The sequence below is a fragment of the Megalobrama amblycephala genome, linkage group LG24 (assembly GCF_018812025.1).
Source record: "Megalobrama amblycephala isolate DHTTF-2021 linkage group LG24, ASM1881202v1, whole genome shotgun sequence".
Taxonomy (NCBI): domain Eukaryota; kingdom Metazoa; phylum Chordata; class Actinopteri; order Cypriniformes; family Xenocyprididae; genus Megalobrama; species Megalobrama amblycephala.
This window is the reverse complement of record NC_063067.1, coordinates 30063556-30083664: the sequence shown is the minus strand read 5'-3', so window position 1 is coordinate 30083664 and position 20109 is coordinate 30063556. Positions and strand designations below refer to the sequence as shown.

The following is a 20109-nucleotide window of genomic DNA, read 5'->3' as shown; positions in this document are numbered from 1 at the left end:
AGGAAAACAGCAGCACAGATGGGCCTGCCCTACAATCAGACCCAAGACGAGCAGTACACTACTGTTAAACGTGTTAGCACACAAGCCATAACCTACTGTTCGCCCAAAACAAAAGCAATCACAGTAACTATACATATCCAGAACGAATCAATTCAGTCCCAATGAAAATCATTAAGAACTACTTTAAAAGCAAACAAAGAGGCAGAGCTGAAGACGCATCTTGAGGTTGTTAAATTATTATACTTGAAGCAAAGGTCAAAATAAGTACCTATACAGAAGCCATACATACATAATGCGTACCAGTCAAAATCCCTGTCATTTTCCACCAAGAAAACTAAAAATAAACAGTTGAATAAGCAAATGAAGGTCTTGACATAAAGAAAACGTTGGCAGTGCAGGTTTGTGTAATTCATGTCGCGTAGTCATTATGTTTCATTGAATAAACCCAATATGCTTTTATAAATACAGCATCAACCACTTTAAAGGGAAATAGTATTAAGTATAAATAGCTAATGGCTGTGGGGACCAAAACTGTGGTTATGAAATATGCAAATACCACACCAAGTACTCTTTTCTGAACCCATAATGCCAAGCACTGATTTACTATCCACCAATCTTGAGTTAAACACCCAGAAGCAAGGCGTAACTTACTTTCGCCCTCGATTTTATCCGTTCCTCTGGTCCAGATAATCTGTCTGGTCTCAAGCTTGACTTGAAACGTCCTTCTCTCTGGTCTTTGAGACTTTTTGGAGTAAAAGAGCGTCAGTACAGTGCCCAACTCTAGATCCCGGTAGAGATTGTTCACCTCGGTGTCGCTCATCGTCCAGGGTACAGGTCCATTGGAGGAGAAACCCACAGTTGCAGCCATTTCCCCTGTTTGTTCTTCAGTTCCTTTCAGAATAATTCACAGCCTCCCGGGCCTGAGGAGGACACCTACAAAAAAAAAGAAGAAAATGTGCATCTGAAAAATCACGAAACAACATTATGGCATAGTAGCAGCAGTGTACGCACTATATACATCGGTTATGAAAACACACACACACACAGAGGCCTGCTGTATGATGCATCCACATGTGTCCATTTAAGTTGGAATTATTGGCCTTTTTGGTGGTTATATAGACAGATTATAGACTATAGAAATAGTCATATTGTGAACAGCTGAATATGTATTGATAATCAGTGCATAAAAGTGCATTAATTTATTATTAGAACATATACATGAACAGCAAATCATTATCCCTCAAATGTAACGTTATACTATAACCTTAAGTCTTGTATGTTTATGTAGATTATAGAGATTGAGTTCATTTTATTTTATACTATTTAGTTAGCCTAAATAAAGCCACTAAAATCACTTTATACTGATGCAACCAATGCAAACAAACAAACAAACAAAAAAAATCACTGATTCTCTATTATTAATGATAACAAAAACTGTACATTCTGAAATTGTTTTAACATCAGAATACACATGAGAAAGAAAGATCGGAGCATCTATTTTGTATCTAATGATGATGATGATGATGATAATAATAACAACACAGGTTTGTTTTGTCTTACCGTGTATGGATGCAGCTGGCTCTCTGACACGCAATAAAAGCAGAAACACAACGTCCAATCTGTCCGCAATCTCAGCTGCGCGCATGTCGTCCTCTGCCCATGATCAGACGCGAGTTTGGCGGATCTGAGCGGCGGCCGCGGCGGTGTGATCGAGCCGAGTGTGAGATCTGCTCTCCGCCATGAGTTGATGTGCGAAAGCCCTTCCCCCATCAGCCGATCCCTACAGCACACCGAGAGCGCACGGCCTCTTAAAGACACAGCGCCGCACTTTAACCACCGCTGTGCGTGGAATGGAACACTAGTGCGCACTGTGCGCTGTGTACTGCCTACTATTTTTAAGTGTGTAAAACAGTATGCATTGTGGCTGTTTGGAACAGCATACTACAATACCACACTTACTATTACTATGCACATAATTTGAATTTTCTGTTTGAATTGGACACCTAGGTAACCTGTGCTGAATTCGGAACTGCATACTAGCATACTACTTTTACTATTTCTGCCATAGAAAGATATGGTATACATAGTACACTCTAAAAAAAGGTTCATGTATGTAGCACCATATCTTTAAAGGTGCTCTACAGTACCTTTGTCAAATGTAGAACCTTAAGAGTTGCCATATCGGATTTTATTTCTTCAACAAAAATGGTGCTAAACAGCACCAATAGTCGTTCTTTGGCTCGTAAAGAACCTTTAAAGGGGCTTAACAGGTTCTTTGTACGGCAGAGGTGCTATATAGCACCTTAACCACCCCAAAGAACCACCCCAAACCGCTGAAGAACCATACAGGGGCTTAACAGGTTCTGTATACAGTAGCGGTGCTATAGCACCTCAGTCATCCCAAAGAACTGCTGAAGAACCGCTGACTGAAGCACCAAGATTTGGTGCTATACAGCACTTAAAGCAGTTCCCCTATGATTACAAGCCAAAGAACCATTTTCAGTACTATATAGTACCATTTTTTTTAGAGTGTACGAGTAGTACATTACGCAGTTCTGAAATTCAGTGAAATTGAATACTTCACTTTTAGCGTGCGAAAAACAGTACGCCAAAAGAGTAGCATGTCCGAATACATAGTATTTGGAAAAAAAAGGGGTGAAAAGTACCCAGATGACTTACTACTTTCACTGAGATTCTGAAGTGTGCATTTGAAGGACACTTTACTATCCCATAAGGCCATGGGAGAAGATTTGAATGGAAGTGAAGCTGGTAGGTCATGCGACAGTAACAACATGGCAGATGTAGTATGTCCAAATTTCATTCATACTACCCACATACATACTATACAGGACATACTTTTTAATGGTCGTGTAGTAAATTCAAATTCAAATGTAGTGCCTACTCAGTACGCAATTTCGGATGCAGCATATGTTTGGTATACAATATACTGCACAGTATGCAAGATGGGTGTAGAAGACGTGGGGGATGCTCTCATACTAGAATACTAGTTGCTTACTGTTCAATATATACTGTGTACTGCATTGTATTTTAAACGTTTGGAAAACAGTAGGCATTATGGCTGTTTGGAATAGCATACTGTACTACAATACCACACTTATGCCTTCTGTGTGTATACTATGCACAGTATTTGAAATTTCAGTATGAATTGAATACCTCGGTGATATAGGCAATGTTTGGAAATATAATACTTGTGTACTGCTTACTATATACTGCACTATGTAGTGCCTACTATTTTGTGTAAAAAATATGTGTTAGTTGTTTACTCTTTACTATATACTGCATAATATTTTACAATATAATTGTTTGACATAGTATGTATTATGGCTATTTGGAATAGCATACTACTGAAATACCACATTTACGCTTCCTGCAATGTCTACCATGCACAAGATTTGAATTTTCTGTATGAACTGGATACTCAGGTGACCTAGTGTTCAGCATGCAATACTAGCATACTGTTTACTATATACTACACAGTATGTGCTGCCTACTATTGTGTGTATAAAGTATGTGAAACAGTATGCAGTATATGTTCAGCCTATACAGTATTTAAACTAGTTGCCCTGTTCAGTATGTACTGTGTACTGCCTACTGTTTTTTCTGATATGAAACATTGTGCAGTATGGCTATAGATAGGAATACTATTCAGTAAGTAGGCTACTGTACAGAACACAGTTAAAAATATTAAATTAAACTATGCAATATAGAAATAGTAGTATACTACATTGTTGTCACACAAGCTCATAACATATTGACAAAATTACCATCTTTTTTGATAGTCTGGTTAAGATACAACAGACACAGCATTCTCGGCTTTTTTCCATATTTACAGTATCAAACCAGGGTTTGAAATCAACACCCGCCGAGTGTGAACAGGTTGGCGTTTTTGCTGGATGTCAATGGAGGAGAGGCTTTACTCTGACTTTTGTGAAGTAACAGCTGATGACTTTATGAATTGACAGCTAATCTTCAATGCATTTTGAGGGAGCTATATTTGGAAGTTACAAAATACAATTAAATAAATGCTGTTTTATGTCACCATTTTGTTTTTATTTATATTTTATTTCAAAAGAAATAATAATTTGGTCATTCCTACAGTTTGGTGGAACAGGTTTGAAAAAAAAAAATGTTACAAATTCTTTCTCTTTTTTCCCCCCTTTTTTTGTCCGTCGATCAGAAAACACATAGGTCGAGCTCAGACCTTAAGTTCAAATATAACCTAATAATTCTGTTCAAATATTCCATGGGAACATATGGGAAATTTGTCCACCCTGTTACATGACATTTTTACAATGCAAAGTATAACAGGGTGGACCTTTTAATCTAATGAAGCCCATTACTAGGTAGGAAAGAACAACATGCTAGTAGAAGATTAGCATTTAGGAGAAATTTTAATAGAGTTAAAACATTTATTTTAAAATGTCCAGTTTCATGTCCAGTGTAAATTGACACAACAGAGTGGACATGTTATGTTTTACACTATTAGTTTAATAGTGTTCTAAAATCCAGGAAAAGAGAGAGACGTTTATGACTAATACTTTGTTCTTGGAGTTGGTTTCCCTGCAAGGAAATTATGTCACATCTAGCAAGTCATGTGATTAAGGGCATATGCATAAGATGTAAGAGGGTGAACTGGAGTTTTAGGGACAAACAAATTTAACTGTTTTACACAAAATATCTATTAAAATAAATAGACTTTTTTGTCAAAGAGAATAAGTAAATTTGCGCATTTAATTGCTAATCTAAATTGCTCATTTCGAAATATATAACTTTTATTTCAAAGTGAATTTGTCAATTGCAATATTTTTTCATGGGGACCCAAATATAAACAGTAATTTTGATCTGGTTTATTTATGATATTTTTGTTTTGCCTAGTAGAAGTTCTGAACGGCCAGCAACTTGAGTAAATTTAGTAGCAAATTGACTGACGAGTGAAAAAGGTTCATTTCAAGAGAAATTGCTTATTGGTTTCACTTGGTTAATAGATTTCTGATTCTGAAACACTTAAAACCATAACCTTTTTTTTTTTTTCTAGTTTTCTCACAGAACAACAGTTCTGCAAATCAAAACTGCTGTGCAGCATGTCACAGTATAGACACATGCAACTGCACAATGCCCTCATAGGAAGAGGTTATAAACCAAAGCCACAGGTGCAGATCGCTGCCTTCACGGCACATTCACGTGATCAAAGCACAAGGCACGAAGGATGTGACCTTAAAACCTTTATTATAGGTTTACAAGGCTAAATAAATGAATGTTTCAACAAGAAAAAAAAAAATAGAATAGCTGAAGCTATTCTATATTCTCTGTATATTTACTGCAGATATATATAAATCTGTCTTTTTTGCTACATATTTCTCAGCAAAAATACTAACCAATGGCACCTCTTTGGGCATTGAATTCAGTTCAGCTTCCTGCATTCAAGACCCAATATCATTTCAGTTCCATTCTGGCTTTACATTTACATTTCGCTGTGTCATAAATGGTCACGATACTATAAACAACACCAACAGACTTAAAAATCAAGCTTAAACTAAACTTGTTAATTACGCTGTCAATAATTACACTGAATACATGAGCTTCACAAAAGGACTGTGTAAACTGTTGATGCCTTACTATACTAATGCGAAGCAAAATCAACATTCAAGCTTACATTGTTATACTGCCCAATAAACTATAGAAAAATGAGGATGCATTTTTTGGTGTGATTAAACTTGCATATAATGTTTACAAAAATGTCTGACCTCTGTCTTTGAATGAAACACATTTTTAAACTTAGGGTAAAGAGAGAGAAATTGTTAAAAAAAGACTAACTGCTTCTCATATCTATGCTCTTACAAGACCTTACATTACCTAACAGACTTCTATAAACACATTTTTCCATTGACAGTGCATTTCATGGACCTTTTCTGTATCATTTATGGATTCATCATTAAGGATTTACCAATTGGAATAAAAAAAGCGTTATATATATTTATATAAGCTTAATATAACTAGTACTGTGCATCATATAAATAACTTCTTTTTATGAGAAACTGTTATACCACAGAAAAGGCACAGAAATGAAATTACATTAAAAAAAGGACAGACAAGGCTGAACAGGATACACAAGAATAATCAGTATAATGAAAAGCGACACATTCTTTTGCTAAAATGCAGCTCTTTACACACATTTAAAAACAAAATGTACATTCCTGATAGAAACAATACAACTAAATTCAAAATTCAAAGATTCAAAACAAAGAAAGACATTCACATTTGTTTGCATTGCCACATCATGACATTCGTGCCTCTTGATTGTTTTTCGTTATATATGCCATCTATTTACATGATTTTTCATTACGCGTTTCTTATTTTACTTAAGGACTATTAAAAATTCTATTAAAATATACAATTCAACAATATATCTGAAGGCTAAAAACAAAGGATGCTAAAACTGAATGCATGGAATGAAACATTAGCAGCCTTTCTTGAGTAAAGACGTGGTGTTCAGCAAGGCTCAGTAATGGGCCCCATTTTGTTTTCAAATAGCCTTGTTTGGGTTAAACAAATAACCACTGAACTAATGTGTGGTCTTGTTTGAGAGAACTATCAGCTTGTGTTTTAATTTAACTTCATCTATCCTTAATTGACCCTTCACAAAGCCCCGCCCCCCTTAGTTACTGTTGCTTTGTCCGATAAGCCGTGGTGCTGTCACGCCACACACAGTGAATAATACATCGCAGAGCAAAGAGGACACTGACAACACGTCGACAGACAAGACAAAGCAGGTTACTTATGATATTAAACAATGTCCCAGCTTTCGAATTGTGTATTTTTTTAAAGAAATTCGAACACTAAAAAACATTTTGTCGCTCTTTATTAATGTGTCGTGACAGATTGTTGTAACGCCTCAGCTTAAGCAGCTCGTGAACCAATCATCTCTTCCTACTAGTTAATTTATGGAATCAAATAAACATGAATGAACATCAGAAGGAATGTTGTTTAAAATGCAGAAAGACGTAAATACACGCAATTTTTCAAGATCAAGTCCACCGAGGTTAATCTTCTAACTCCTGACTGCTTTGTCGGACAAAATGGAGGATTCGGCGTTCTGATTGGTTAGATCGATTGTCAATCAAACTCCTGCGAAGGGTCAATTGATCAAATCACAAACAAAAAGATGATTCAATTGCGATAAACACCTTTTACAAACAATTCATCAAAATAGCAACAATATAAAATGAACTCTAAAACTCAAAGTCCTCGTCCGCCATGTCGATAGCCCAGGCAAACTTTTCTCGCTGTGTTTTGTTGTAGATCTTCTCAATGGGAACTCCCCATTTTTTGCACCTGTGGACGGAAGAATGTAGTAAACAAGATATCTTGGCTAAAGAAAATCTCCTTCACAGAAGCACATTTAGCATGGGTAAAGGTCAAAGGGATATTCTTCCACGCTTTCCAAAACAACTGGTGAACGGGGCTATTGTGTCATAGTAGGGAGTTTTTCCAAAAATAAGCTAAGAGTTGGGCTGATGACAGTACACACAGAGGCAGAAGTTTGGTTCAGGCACAGATCCTTCTTGGGGCTACACCGCCACTATTCCCACCCACGGACATTACAAACAAGAGGAAAACTGCCAGAGCCCATTGTTCCTGCCTGCATGCTTTTCACCTCGAAAGGACTTAGAAGTGATATAAGCAACCTATAGTACTTTTCGCACAAATACTAAAGTAAAAGTTAGACTACTAGAATCAAGTCCAACTTGGCCAAGTCACAATGAACTCACACAGAGACGCCATCTATTTCTCTTACCAGGCGACTGAGATACGTGGGTCCAGGTAGTTGAGTTTAGATGTGCCTAATGCGATCTGTTTATTCTCCTCACGGTCTGTGGCCTGAACCTCCAGCTTCATAAGCTGTTCAGATATCCTCTGCACTGCTTTCTTCTTCGTCTCCACAGCCCTTAATGCAAAACACACAAATGTTTATCAGAGAAAAAAATGCATGGCTCTGATATAACATTCCACACTATTTTTTATTACCTGTGTTAATACGAATTGGATCAGTTTCCAGTTCAATTCAATTAAATGAAAACAAAAGAATTAAGAACTGACTGCCAGTCAAAGCTTGCTTACTTTTTACTTTTCTCATCGCAAAGCGTCTTGGCGTCGGCTTTGGCTGCTTTATGTTCCTTCTTGGCAGCAGAGAGCTGTTTCTTTTTCTCGTCTATCTACAAATCAATATGATATCTTTACACAAAAGGTTTCCTTTTACAGATAACAGCAAAATAGTCGGTAATACTTTAGCTTAGGGTCCAATTGTGTGACCCAGAAATCATATTACTCTTGAGTTTGAATTACTCTCACCTTGGTCTGCAAATTCTGCATGGATTTCTCAAAGGTTTTCGGTGGCGCCCTCTGGTGGTTACAGAGAAGAGCAACGGCTCGGTTCGCTCTGTTATATGAGAGGATCTTCTCAGGGATGTTCTCATCAGCTGTAACAATAAGGATAAAGAATGGTATTTAAAACAAAATACCATCTTTAAATAGTGAAACTGCAAAATTTTTGACATCTTCTCAAACAATTCATGAAGTACACAGATGTGGACAAGAGGAGAGAGAGGAGAGGCAGACTCACGGCTGGTGAGTTCTTTGAGTTGTTGTTGGAGGGTAATGGACGCGTTGTAAGTGCGAAACACTTTCGCAGTCAACCCATCCATCAACTCCTGGAGATGTTTATTCAGAATTGATGTCTAAAGAACAGAGCAGACATTAACCCTATGAAGCTACTGTACACTGTAAACCCTAATGCTCAAAATACTTAATTGGTTTGAGTAGGGCAAACTTAAAGGTGCCCTAGATTATGTTTTTAAAAGATGTAAGTCTAAGGTGTCCCCTGAATGTGTCTGTTAAGTTTCAGCTCAAAATACCCCATAGATTTTTTTTTAATTAATTTTTTTAACTGCCTATTTTGGGGCATCATTATAAACACGCCGATTTTATGCTGCGGCCCCTTTAAATCCAGTGCTATCTGCCCACAGAGCTCGCGCTTGCCTTGAACAGTGCATAAACAAAGTTTACACAGCTAATATAACCCTCAAAATGGATCTTTACAAAGTGTTCGTCATGCATGCGTCAGATCATGTGAGTATAGTATACTGTTATATTGTTTACTTCTGATTTTGAATGAGTTTGATAGTGCTCCGTGGCTAACGGCTAATGCTACACTGTTGGAGAGATTTATAAAGAATGAAGTTGTGTTTATGCATTATACAGACTGCAAGTGTTTAAAAATGAAAATAGCGACGGCTCTTGTCTCCGTGAATACAGTAATAACCGATGGTAACTTTAACCACATTTAACAGTACATTAGCAACATGCTAACAAAACATTTAGAAAGACAATTTACAAATATCACTAAAAATATCATGTTATCATGGATCATGTCAGTTATTATTGCTCCATCTGCCATTTTTCGCTATTGTTCTTGCTTACCTAGTCTGATGTTTTGGTTGTGCACATCCCAGATGTTAATACTGGCTGCCCTTGTCTAATGCCTTTTATAATGTTGGAAACGTGGGCTGGCATATGCAAATATTGGGGCGTACACCCCGACTGTTAAGTAACAGAGATTCGCCTGTTCTTCTGAGGTCTTTTAAACAAATGAGATTTATATAAGAAGGAGGAAACAATGGAGTTTGAGACTCACTGTATGTCATTTCCATGTACTGAACTCTTGTTATTTAACTATGCCAAGATAAATTAAATTTTTCATTCGAGGGCACCTTTAAATTGAACTGTTTTATTGTTTTGAGTTGTATGAACTATTCTTTTAATTTAGACTAACTTAAGTTTAACTGGAACTGGACTAGGATTTCTATTTCCCAGCATGCTTTGCCCATTGCACTCAAAAGGGAGAGTAAATGCTAAAATTAAGTGTTACATAATGTGTTTTGGACAAGATTAATGGTGAGGGAGATTTAGCAGTGATGAATGTTTTGTTATGCTAATTTAGAAGAGTTTCTCTTAATGTGGGTTTTTGAAGAGTTACCATCATGGTGACTAGTAGCGCATGTGGCTTGGTTTGAGAGCAGGTCAGTTACATGTTTTAAGTTCAGTCGTTCAGTAAGTGCTATACCATGCTATTGTTAACATATTAGCAAGTTGGCATTTTTTGTATTTTCTTAGGATTTACAGTGAAGTAAATAACTCATTTGATTTGCAAGAACTTGTATGTGAAAATAAGTTTATTAAAGCTGCAGTCCGCGATTTTTGGCCCTCTAGCGGTTAATAAACAGAAATGCACGCGTCTTGCGGAAGAACATTGTAGCCGGAGCTACTTCTCTCCGTTTATGTCTATGGCGATTCACGCAGTTACTGTGATACTCTGCGGCGGGTCCTACCAGTCCGGTCTGAAATAGTCCGAATATAAACACTTATTATAAGTGTACTATAATGATTCAGGGTAAGACAAAAACACGGTTTGGAAAATGGATTCATGTTGTACATTCTCATTATAGAATTTTTGTAAATTTTGAACACAAAAAAAGTTGCGGACAGCATCTTTAACTAAATATTTTATGTTAATTGCTATCAAAATGTATGAGTTAGCTAACTCAGTATTTCAAGTTAAGATCAATTAACATGTATGAGTACTACAAACGCAAAACTTGATAGTTCTACTTAAAATTGGGAACATCATGTAACTGATTACCTCAAATTTTTTGAGTTAGCCCAACTTATTTGGGTTTACAGTGTATCAAATCTGAAATCAAAATTCCGAGGCCTCTAAATTATCAACATGATCAAAACTTTGCTGAAAAACCTGTTCTACAATCTACTATATTCTTTCTGTTGTGTGATTGATAGTTTGTACTTTTTAGGAAGTAAAAAGTCTTTTAGTGTAATTTGTAAACATGTCCCCCTTCAGGTCGTGGTTGACGTGTCTTTTTTGCTGTAAAATCATTACTGATTTTCATAAATTAAACATAAAATTAACTTTCATATTTTTAGTAATATTTCAAGATGAACACTTACTGGACTGAAGCAACTTACTTGATAATCCATATCATTTTTAGAAAATTAATGTTCAAAAGTGAGAATGTTTCAAATATGATTATCAGACTTTTGAGGAAGATTTATTTGTTCAGCTCTCAATCATCTTTGTATTGCACTGCAATATATGTTTTAAAACTACAATAAATACTACAGAGCTTTGATCATAAAACTAAGCTTTTAAATATCAACTAAGACAATATAGAGATACAGAGTGATGACTGATATTTACATGCATTTTATGTGTCTGCTATACTGTTATGAAGATCTCATTGATTGACATCACAAGCCATCAGAATTTCATCTTACTATTTGTCCATATAAATATCAGCAACTGCCACAAATTGTGTCTTTTTGCTCAGTTTGGGCCTCTGAATAAAACGGAGGTGTTTTTTCCTCCTCGAGTATATGTATATTCTCACTGTATATATGAGCCATAAAAACCTGATGTATCAAATATGATACTCAACAAAAAGACACAAGTAAACTTTCTTTTTAAATATGTTGTCTAAAGGTTCAATAAACTGTTACATTTAAAAAAATTAGATTTTTCAGTCTATTATTTCATATGTCAGGCTTTACAGGGTTAAACAAGATGCACACCAGGAATGATGGTGAAGTGTATTATGGAGGTCTTACATTGAGCCCGGTCAAACAGATCATCTTCCGACTGCTTGTTTTCAAGGAATAACTGTAGGTTTTTAAAGACCTAACACAACAAAAACAATACATATTTATTAGTTATAAATACTAAAAAACATCCCCTCCCTCCCTATAATCCAGAATCACCCTCATTTACATATGTGACCCGTCACGGAAACCAGGGACACAAGTCGGCAGCACTACTATTGAGCAAACTGAGAAAGAAGCGTTTTTTTTTTTTTCAAAATTGGTGATTTTTGTTTTTTTGCAGAATCTATTAGTTGAGATCACAAAGAAGCATCTCCGTGTTTTATATAGCAGTATTGGTATATTTAAAAGCGTACATTTTGAGGTTGAAATCAGCTTGTTTTTCTGGGATTCTATCTCACAGTAGGGGCGTGTCATTGTCTGTTTGTACTTCCATACTGGAATCGGATAGGCCGGCTTTTGTTTCTTTTGTTATTGCCGCCGCCCTCCAAGGGAAGCGTGGCTACTTATTTATGCAGCGCTCTGGCCGGCTCTAGCTGATATCAAAATTTAATGAAGATGGACGCCGCAAAGAATATTGCAGACGAGCTGAAACGTGGCCGTTACACCGAAAATGTTTTGAAGTACAACATACGGCTGGATTCTTTAGCTGCGGAAAAAAGAGTGGCAGGACATGCGAATTATTGGACATTTAGAGGCAAACAGACGCAGAGTAGTGCAAACTTCGGAGATGGTTACATCCACAAAGAAGACCCCGACAAAGAGAAAGTGTGCCCGAACAACTTATTTCATTGGAGGCAACGAGATCTTTTCTGTGTCTTATGGGGTAAGTTTCCATAAACATCAAAGTTTGTCGTTTTGTGTTCATTCTAAGAACACGTAGGCTACACGTTATCTCATGTGTCTTTGTTATTAGCTAGCTCAGGACTGTTGTTTTATTGTAATCGTTAGCTCATATCACTTGCCAAAAAAACCCATTACTATAATGGGCTTTTTAGATGGTAATGTTAGCATCTGCTATTAATTTGAATAACGCTTCAACTGCTTGAATTGACTGGTGTGAATGACTTAGCTCATATAACCTTACTTTTCTTGAATTGAATGTGAGGCTAATAATTTTAGCCAGTTACTACTTCTTAACAAGGATTTACTAATGTAATAGTAAATGTATCAGATTAAATTCCTACGTAAGTAAAAGTATAAAGTATCCGTAGCCGTAAAATGTGCTTTATAAGTCAAAAGTAAAAGTATTTATTGAAGAGTTTAATGTACAGGATTTTTTTAATCCTTTGACTCAAACCAGGTCTAACCACTAACTGAGGTCTAAACCAGGACTATACGGTTATCACAGAATCCTGTTCAAAAAGTCCTAATGTCAAAAAAGATAAATTACACATCATTGGAAAGCTTGGAGACTACACTTTCAGAATCTGTGAATAACTGAACTGAATAACAGAACCGACTTGTGTCCCTACTTTCCGTGACTGGTCACATATAAGCAATGTCTCTCTCACTCTTTTCTCCACTGGGATTTTGTTGTAGTAACGAATGGAGTCTTTTCCCAGGAAGTCGAACTCCACCACGTAGTCCTGTCCATCCAGCTGAGGGTAAAGTTTGATGTGCTCCACGCGCAGAGAGCAGCAGCCCACCGTATCGGCCGTCTCTCCCTCATCCTTCTCATTACCAGCCCTCAGTGCCAACTACACACCAAACACACACACAGCACACACCAAGAGCTTTCAGTGAAGTACAGAGTCACAGAGGGCCTTTTTCATAGAAATCTTAGCAAAAACGTTTATTTCTAGAGGGTGGAAAATGTTCTAAAAATTATGATGCTAGAAATAATGCTAGGAACTTAAATAATTAAAGTTAAAGTAACCATGAAATCAAAATAGACGAATTCAATTTTTTTTTTATGGAATATTGCAGTATTATTCTAAATGATTTATATTGCACAACATTATTTTCAATTCATGTGCCTTATAATGCTGAACCAGAATAACCTGACAGAATAATAAAAAATAAAAAAACTTTACTGGCGTGAGTGCAGGGCAACCTGTCACTCACATGAGATCCACCAATAGCAAACCACAGCCATCTAATCAATTCATCATGGATAAAATCAAGCCCCGCCCTACATTTATTCTTGTTCCAGAAGCTGTTTCACTCGGATATACGTCACAACAGGGAAGAAAAGAATATTGCAACTTCTGTTTCATGGTGACTGTAAACATTATATGATAAATCATTAGTTCTCAACTGGATGGTTGGAGGTCCTTCCAAAAATAAGTTTATCTCACTTTTACCAAGGATAGAGGATTTATTGCTGTTGATCTATTGCAAAATGTGCAACAAATAAATGCACTAGGAAGAAGTGTTTCAACAGAACTACATTTCCCATAACGTGGACTCATTATGGTTTGATTACTTCCACCTGTGTGTCATTTGCTTGTTAACTTTGGCCTATATAAGCTCTGTGTTTCTAATGACACTTTGTAAAGTCTTGTTACTATGTTACTGCTAGTGATGGGAGAAACAAAGCTTTTCAAAGCTTTGAATCAATTGAACCATTTGCACCTTTTGCTTCGCAAAATGATTCATTGTTTCGAAACGTTCGAAATAACACACGCTGATGACCCCTGCTGGTTAAAACAGTGTAAATGCAACAAAAACTCATGCCAAACATGCATAAAAACAGCTTTTACAAATCCATTGCAAATGTTTTATTGAAAGTATAATCTATCAAATGCAATTAACTAATCATAAATATTAAGTGTCTGTATAATATGTATTCTTTTATCAATTTTCAGGGCTTGTTTTGTTTATTCTATGGATGGGTCAGCTAAACAGAGACTATTAACTACTATTATGCCTTTAAATTATACAAATACCTCATTATGACGTCTACAAATGTGTAAAACTCATCAGAGATCAGGTAATAGACACTTTTACTTTTAGACACTTAATACTCAGGTAACAGACAGACACTTGTTCAATGATTCGCCGCTAAGGGAAGAATCTCAGCGAATCTGCATGATTCATGGGTTCACAGAGATCACCCCCAGTGGTGAACCATTGAAATTTTGAAACGTTTCGAAACAGTTATGACATAACAAAGCCTCATTTACTCGTTTGGTAGTTTGAAACATGCTCCGAACCAATGATTCGAAACAAAAGATTCGTAAAGGTTTCGAAGCTTCAGGAACCAGTGTTTCGAAAACGTCCATCACTTTACCACTGCATTTCTGAGCGTGGTTTGGTTTCATATTCTTATGATTTTGATCATCCGAATGTTTTCTGTAGTGATGGGAAACCGAGGCTGTTCTGAAGCATTTGAGGCTTTCATCAAATTTTGCCGAAAAACAAGTTCATTAAGCCAAGTTCAGACTGCACGATTTTAGTCCTGATTTTGGCTAGCCGACAGGTTTTGAGAAATTGCTGACAAATGCCCGAAATCACAGGCAAATCGGTGCTCGTTCACACGAGTGACAATCACGCAGTGTGACTGAGCAAAGACGCGATCTGAGACAATCGCCGACAAGTCGCCGACGCCCGTGAGATATTTGACATGCTAAATATCTGGACCTGTCGGCGATTCAAAATCCTGCTGTGTGAAAAGTGTTCTGACTGAAAACTACATCGGCGAATGAGCTGACAGCCAATGCAGAGAGCAAGATACAGAGCAGCAGGGGAGTTCGGGGAGGAGTTATAGACCACTCTTGTTGCAGAACACACAATCCTTGTTCCTCGCGTCTTCCCCAACCATTTCCTCCTCCGTATTCTTCTTCTTCTTTTTCTTGTTTTCGCTGCAAATCAGCACAAAGGCAATTTGTATTGCAAGTTTCTTGCGGGCTACCATTTTTAATAATAATCCCAGTCTCACGTAGGGATGGGTATCGTTAAGGTTTTAACGGTATTACTACTCTTACCGATACTGCTTATCGATCCAGTACTTTAACGGTATTCTTATCGGTACTTTTTGTTATATATATATATATATATATATATATATATATATATATACAGTGCTTCCCACAGGTTTGAAATATACTTGCGTGGTAGCCGGGAGAAAAATCCTCCTATTACCCACGGCACAAAAATGGTCTACTACATGTGATAAACAAATAATGTGTGATTTTTAACAGTATTTTTATTTATTTAAATTAATTTTAATTACATAGCATACTATTACATTTAAATGTTTATCCTTTTCCTATGTTCTCCTTGCTGTCATATAGTTTCTCTCTCAGTGAATGGGACACAGATTTTACTAGTAAAATTTATAAAATGAATAATATATGTGTCAAATAATGTTCTTAGTCTTTTCTTCCTGTGGGGGAGACTACAATAAGTAACTATGAATTAAATGGAAATCAAATTAAATACAATTTATTGTGTAACCAAAATACCAATAATGCCCAAAAGAAAAAGAAAAAACTTTTAATTACTTTGACTTTTGACTTGACTTTTAATTATAAACAAGCCCGAAATACACTGGGACTCTTATTTTGAAATGTCTGTACTATTGCAGGCTGATCCTTCAGATTCTTGCAAACGTATAAAACATTTTGTATAAAGGCCATGAAGTAGACATTGTAATAATTCATCAACTTGAGTTCATTAGCAATCGCTTGGCATAAATCTGCGCTTTTCACTGATTGAGAATCACTTTGAAGCAGTGTGAACATAGTCTGAAGCGCTGTTGCGCGAGCTTGTAGAACGCGCAACAGCGCCACCTTGTGACTTTGCAAAATGCAGCGCCCGTGGGAATGTCAGCAGGAGTAAACAGTTCTTCTGACGCACACATAAAGAGCAGGTACGAAACGATTAGCTATTCGATCGCGGATGGTTTCATTATCTTTCGCTGATATAAAAGTATAAGAGGATAAAAATAATAAAAGCAAAAATGTGTCTCCAAATATACTTGGGTGGCCGTTATTATACATGGGCGGCCCGCCCAAGTAAAGTCTATGTGTGGGAAGCACTGATATATATATATATGAGCTGAATTAACATTGCTTTATATTATATATTGTCCAGCATTTTTGCTGTTTTATACAAGATACAGTAAGAACATGAACAAAGAAACAAACAAATACAATAAAACAAAGATACAAATTAAATAAAGTGCTTTCATTTGTTCATGTGTTCAGGCAAGTAATATAGGCTTGCCTAAGTAACCAAATGTAAAATAACACTGCATGGTTTTCACAGTATAAATTAATAGATTAATGCTTATTAAAGCTAACTATATTCAGATGAAGAGCAGTGAGTGATTTTCTCTTTGCATTTTGTTGTTTGATTAACATTGATGGCTCAATCGTCAGAAGGTGACTGCTGTCACTTTAAGACAATCGATATTAACACACATCGGATTTTCTCCCAGCTGTTCATATGCAATTAGCTAAACACGCTCCAATCTGGTCATTTTAACATATTTTTTTATGTATTTGATCGCTTGGATGTGCACCTGAAGCCGAACGTGTTTGTTTGTCTATTCGCACAATTCGCACACAATTCAGCCTGAGGAACAGCGTCTCTTGCGCGGATTATTGTGCTTTCAACGTTTTAAAACGTTGATGATATTTATCAAACATTTACTGCAATTTAGCAACAGTAAAGACTGCATTTTACAACAATCATCGATTGTGCTGATTCTGACGTTAAGTTTGGGTTTAGGGAGGAACGAACGTGCGCAGCTGTGAATAGAATGAAGGTGTGCTAGACGAAACGCGGCTAGTTTTTAATAGTTATACCTCGGATATCTTCTTTCTAATTGATCTTAGAAGCCAAAATCGAAATCAAAAATAAAATCAGCTTAATATCACAGGCCTAAAGTGTAAGCAGACTTTTAGTTGTTCAGTTCTCGCCTCCATCGTCACCATTAAACAGGGTTTTCATGTGAGTGGCTGCGCGCGCTGTAGCTCCTCTCTTCTGGATTGTGAAAGCAAAAATGCATCATAGACAAATGTCCTAATATTATTGCATACAGACTCAGCTGGTGACTCTGGCGAGACTGAATTTGCAAGATAATGTCTACAGGTGCTGGTCATATAATTAGAATATCGTGAAAAAGTTCATTTTTTTATTGTAAATTATTTTAAACAATGAAACATTCATATATTCTAGATTCACAACATGTACAGTAAAACATTTCAAACGTTTTTTTTTTTGAGTTTCATTAAATGACAATCCCTACAGTATAAATTCCGGGTATCTCTTGTTCTTTGAAACCACACTAATGGGGAAGACTGCTGACTTGGCAATGGTCCAGGAGACAATCACTGACACCCTCCACAAAGAGAGTAAGTCACAGAAGGTCATTACTGAATGTGGTGGCTGTTTACAGAGTGATGTATCAAAGCATATTAAATGCAAAGTTGACTGGAAGGAAGAAATTGGGTAGGCAAAGGTGCACAAGCAACAGGGATGACCGCAAGCTTGAGAATACTGTCAAGTAAAGCCGATTCAAATACTTGGGAGAGCTTCACAATGAGTTGAATGAAGCCGGAGTCAGCGCATCAAGAGTCACCACACTCAGACATCTTCAGGAAAAGGACTACCAAGCCAATCCTGAAACAGAAACAACGTCAGAAGCATCTTACCTGGGCTAAGGAGAAAAAGAACTGGACAGTGAACAGTGGTCGAAAGTCCTCTTTTCAGATAAAAGTAAATTTTGCATTTCATGTTGAAATCATGGTCCCAGAGTCTGAAGGAAGACTGGAGAAGCACAGAATCCAAGCTGCTTGAAGTCTAGTGGGAAGTTTCTGAAGTTAGTAATGATTTGGGGGGCCGTGACATCCGCTGGTGTTGGTCCATTGTGTTTTATCAAGTGCAAAGTCAATGCAGCCATCTTCCAGGAGATTTTGGAGCACTTTATGCTTCCATCTGCTGACAGGCATTATGGAGATGCTGATTTCCTTTTCCAGCAGGAATTTAGCACCTGCCCACAGTGCAAAAACCACTTCCAAGTGGTTTGCTGACCATGATATTACTGTGCTTTATTGGCCAGCCAACATGCCTGACCTGAATCTATGGGATATTTTCAAGAGAAAGATGAGAAACAGTCGATCCAACAATATACAGATGATCTGAAGGCTCAATAGTGCCTCAGCAGTGCCACAGGCTGATCACTTCCATGCCACACTTCACTGATGCTGTAATTTGTGCTAGGAGCAAGTCATTTGCTGTAATATGTGCTGCCCACCAAGTATTGAGTGCACAAATGAACATACTTTAAAGAACTTGAACTTTTCTGTTTTGAAAATCCATTTTTTGATTGATCTTAGGAAATATTCTAATATTTTGAGATACTGGATTTTGGACTTTCATGAGCTGTACGCTCTAATCATCAAAATTAAAAAAAAAAAACTTTTGAAATGTTTTACTTTACATGTAGGGAATCTAGAATATATGAAAGTTTCATTTTTAAAACTTTTTGATGATATTCTAATTATATGACCAGCACCTGTATATAGCAATAATAAATGAATGTGTATTTTCTTCATAATTTCTCCAGTACCGATAGCAGAACCGTTCACGTCAGAGCTTATCGATACACCAGTCTTTCATAATTTAGCCCCAGGGCCAATTTAATACCGGGTTTTGGTACCCATACCTAGTCTCACGTGAGAACTCCGGTCTTGCACGCGTGATATTGCATTGTTTCCTTGTCACATCTGGCGTGTGTTTGGTTGTGAAACGTAGTTTGTGTGCCAGACAGAGTTGTCGGCGATTCTTCCTATTGTAAAGTCATGCAGTGTGAAACCTTCTGTCGCCGATCCATCGTGCAGTGTGAACACAGCAGCGATTGAATGCTGGCCAAGATAATCATGCAGTTTGAAAAGAACAGTGACCCGACTACTTTGAAAATCGTGCAGTCTGAACTCGGCCTTACGTGAAGCTTTTAAAACTGCGCATTAGCGACATCTGGTGGTCAGACTTGTTTTCTCCACCATATCTAACAAATCAGGGAGCAGATCTATGGTTTGAAAAAGCATGTGACCAGACAAAGCTTTGGAAGTCCGTGAGATATATCACTCTTGTCTTGGATCATACAGTTCTATCTAATCTAAACTAATCTCATCTAAATTAGTTTGTGACAATGAGACCACAACTCATGTCATGTGTAGCCTGGTCATTGGATTCACATATTGATCAATAATATACAATGATATAAAATATACAATGATGTGATCATAATTGACAGGAGTAGTTGAAAAAATATTTTGGGTGAACTGTTTAACCCTCATGTTCTGTTCGGGGTCTCTGAGACCCCAGCAATAAAACATGATTAAATGCATTTTCCTTTCATGCATCAGGTGAAGCGCAAATTTTTTCAAATTTTTTCTCCCAACTTTCCGATACTGCATGACGTACGAAGCTTCAAATGTCACCAATCACGTGGTATTGTCATTTCAA

General features: G+C 36.9%; 2 protein-coding genes across 8 annotated transcripts in view; both read right to left on the bottom strand.

Moving 5' to 3' along the window:
* plcg1 (phospholipase C, gamma 1) overlaps positions 1–1802 on the bottom strand; it is a 65914-nt gene extending 64112 nt beyond the window's left edge. For 5 of the 6 annotated variants that reach the window (XM_048178353.1, XM_048178355.1, XM_048178359.1 and 2 more), the window contains exons 1-2: positions 1561–1801; positions 652–933 (exon numbers count right to left, since the gene is read on the bottom strand). In XM_048178353.1, the coding sequence (XP_048034310.1) occupies positions 652–868 (217 nt within the window). In that variant the 5' untranslated portion in view covers positions 869–933; positions 1561–1801. Of the gene's footprint in view, positions 1–651; positions 934–1560 lie in introns of all 6 variants that reach the window. The other variant, XM_048178358.1, reaches the window with a different exon arrangement.
* A 4362-nt stretch (positions 1803–6164) lies between these two features.
* Positions 6165–20109, bottom strand: part of top1b (DNA topoisomerase Ib) — a 38737-nt gene continuing 24792 nt past the window's right edge. For both annotated transcript variants that reach the window (XM_048178724.1, XM_048178723.1), the window contains exons 15-21: positions 13203–13388; positions 11705–11767; positions 8642–8756; positions 8371–8498; positions 8140–8234; positions 7817–7966; positions 6165–7353 (exon numbers count right to left, since the gene is read on the bottom strand). In XM_048178724.1, coding sequence (XP_048034681.1) covers positions 7251–7353; positions 7817–7966; positions 8140–8234; positions 8371–8498; positions 8642–8756; positions 11705–11767; positions 13203–13388 — 840 coding nt within the window. In that variant the 3' untranslated portion in view covers positions 6165–7250. The remainder of the gene's footprint in view (positions 7354–7816; positions 7967–8139; positions 8235–8370; positions 8499–8641; positions 8757–11704; positions 11768–13202; positions 13389–20109) is intronic.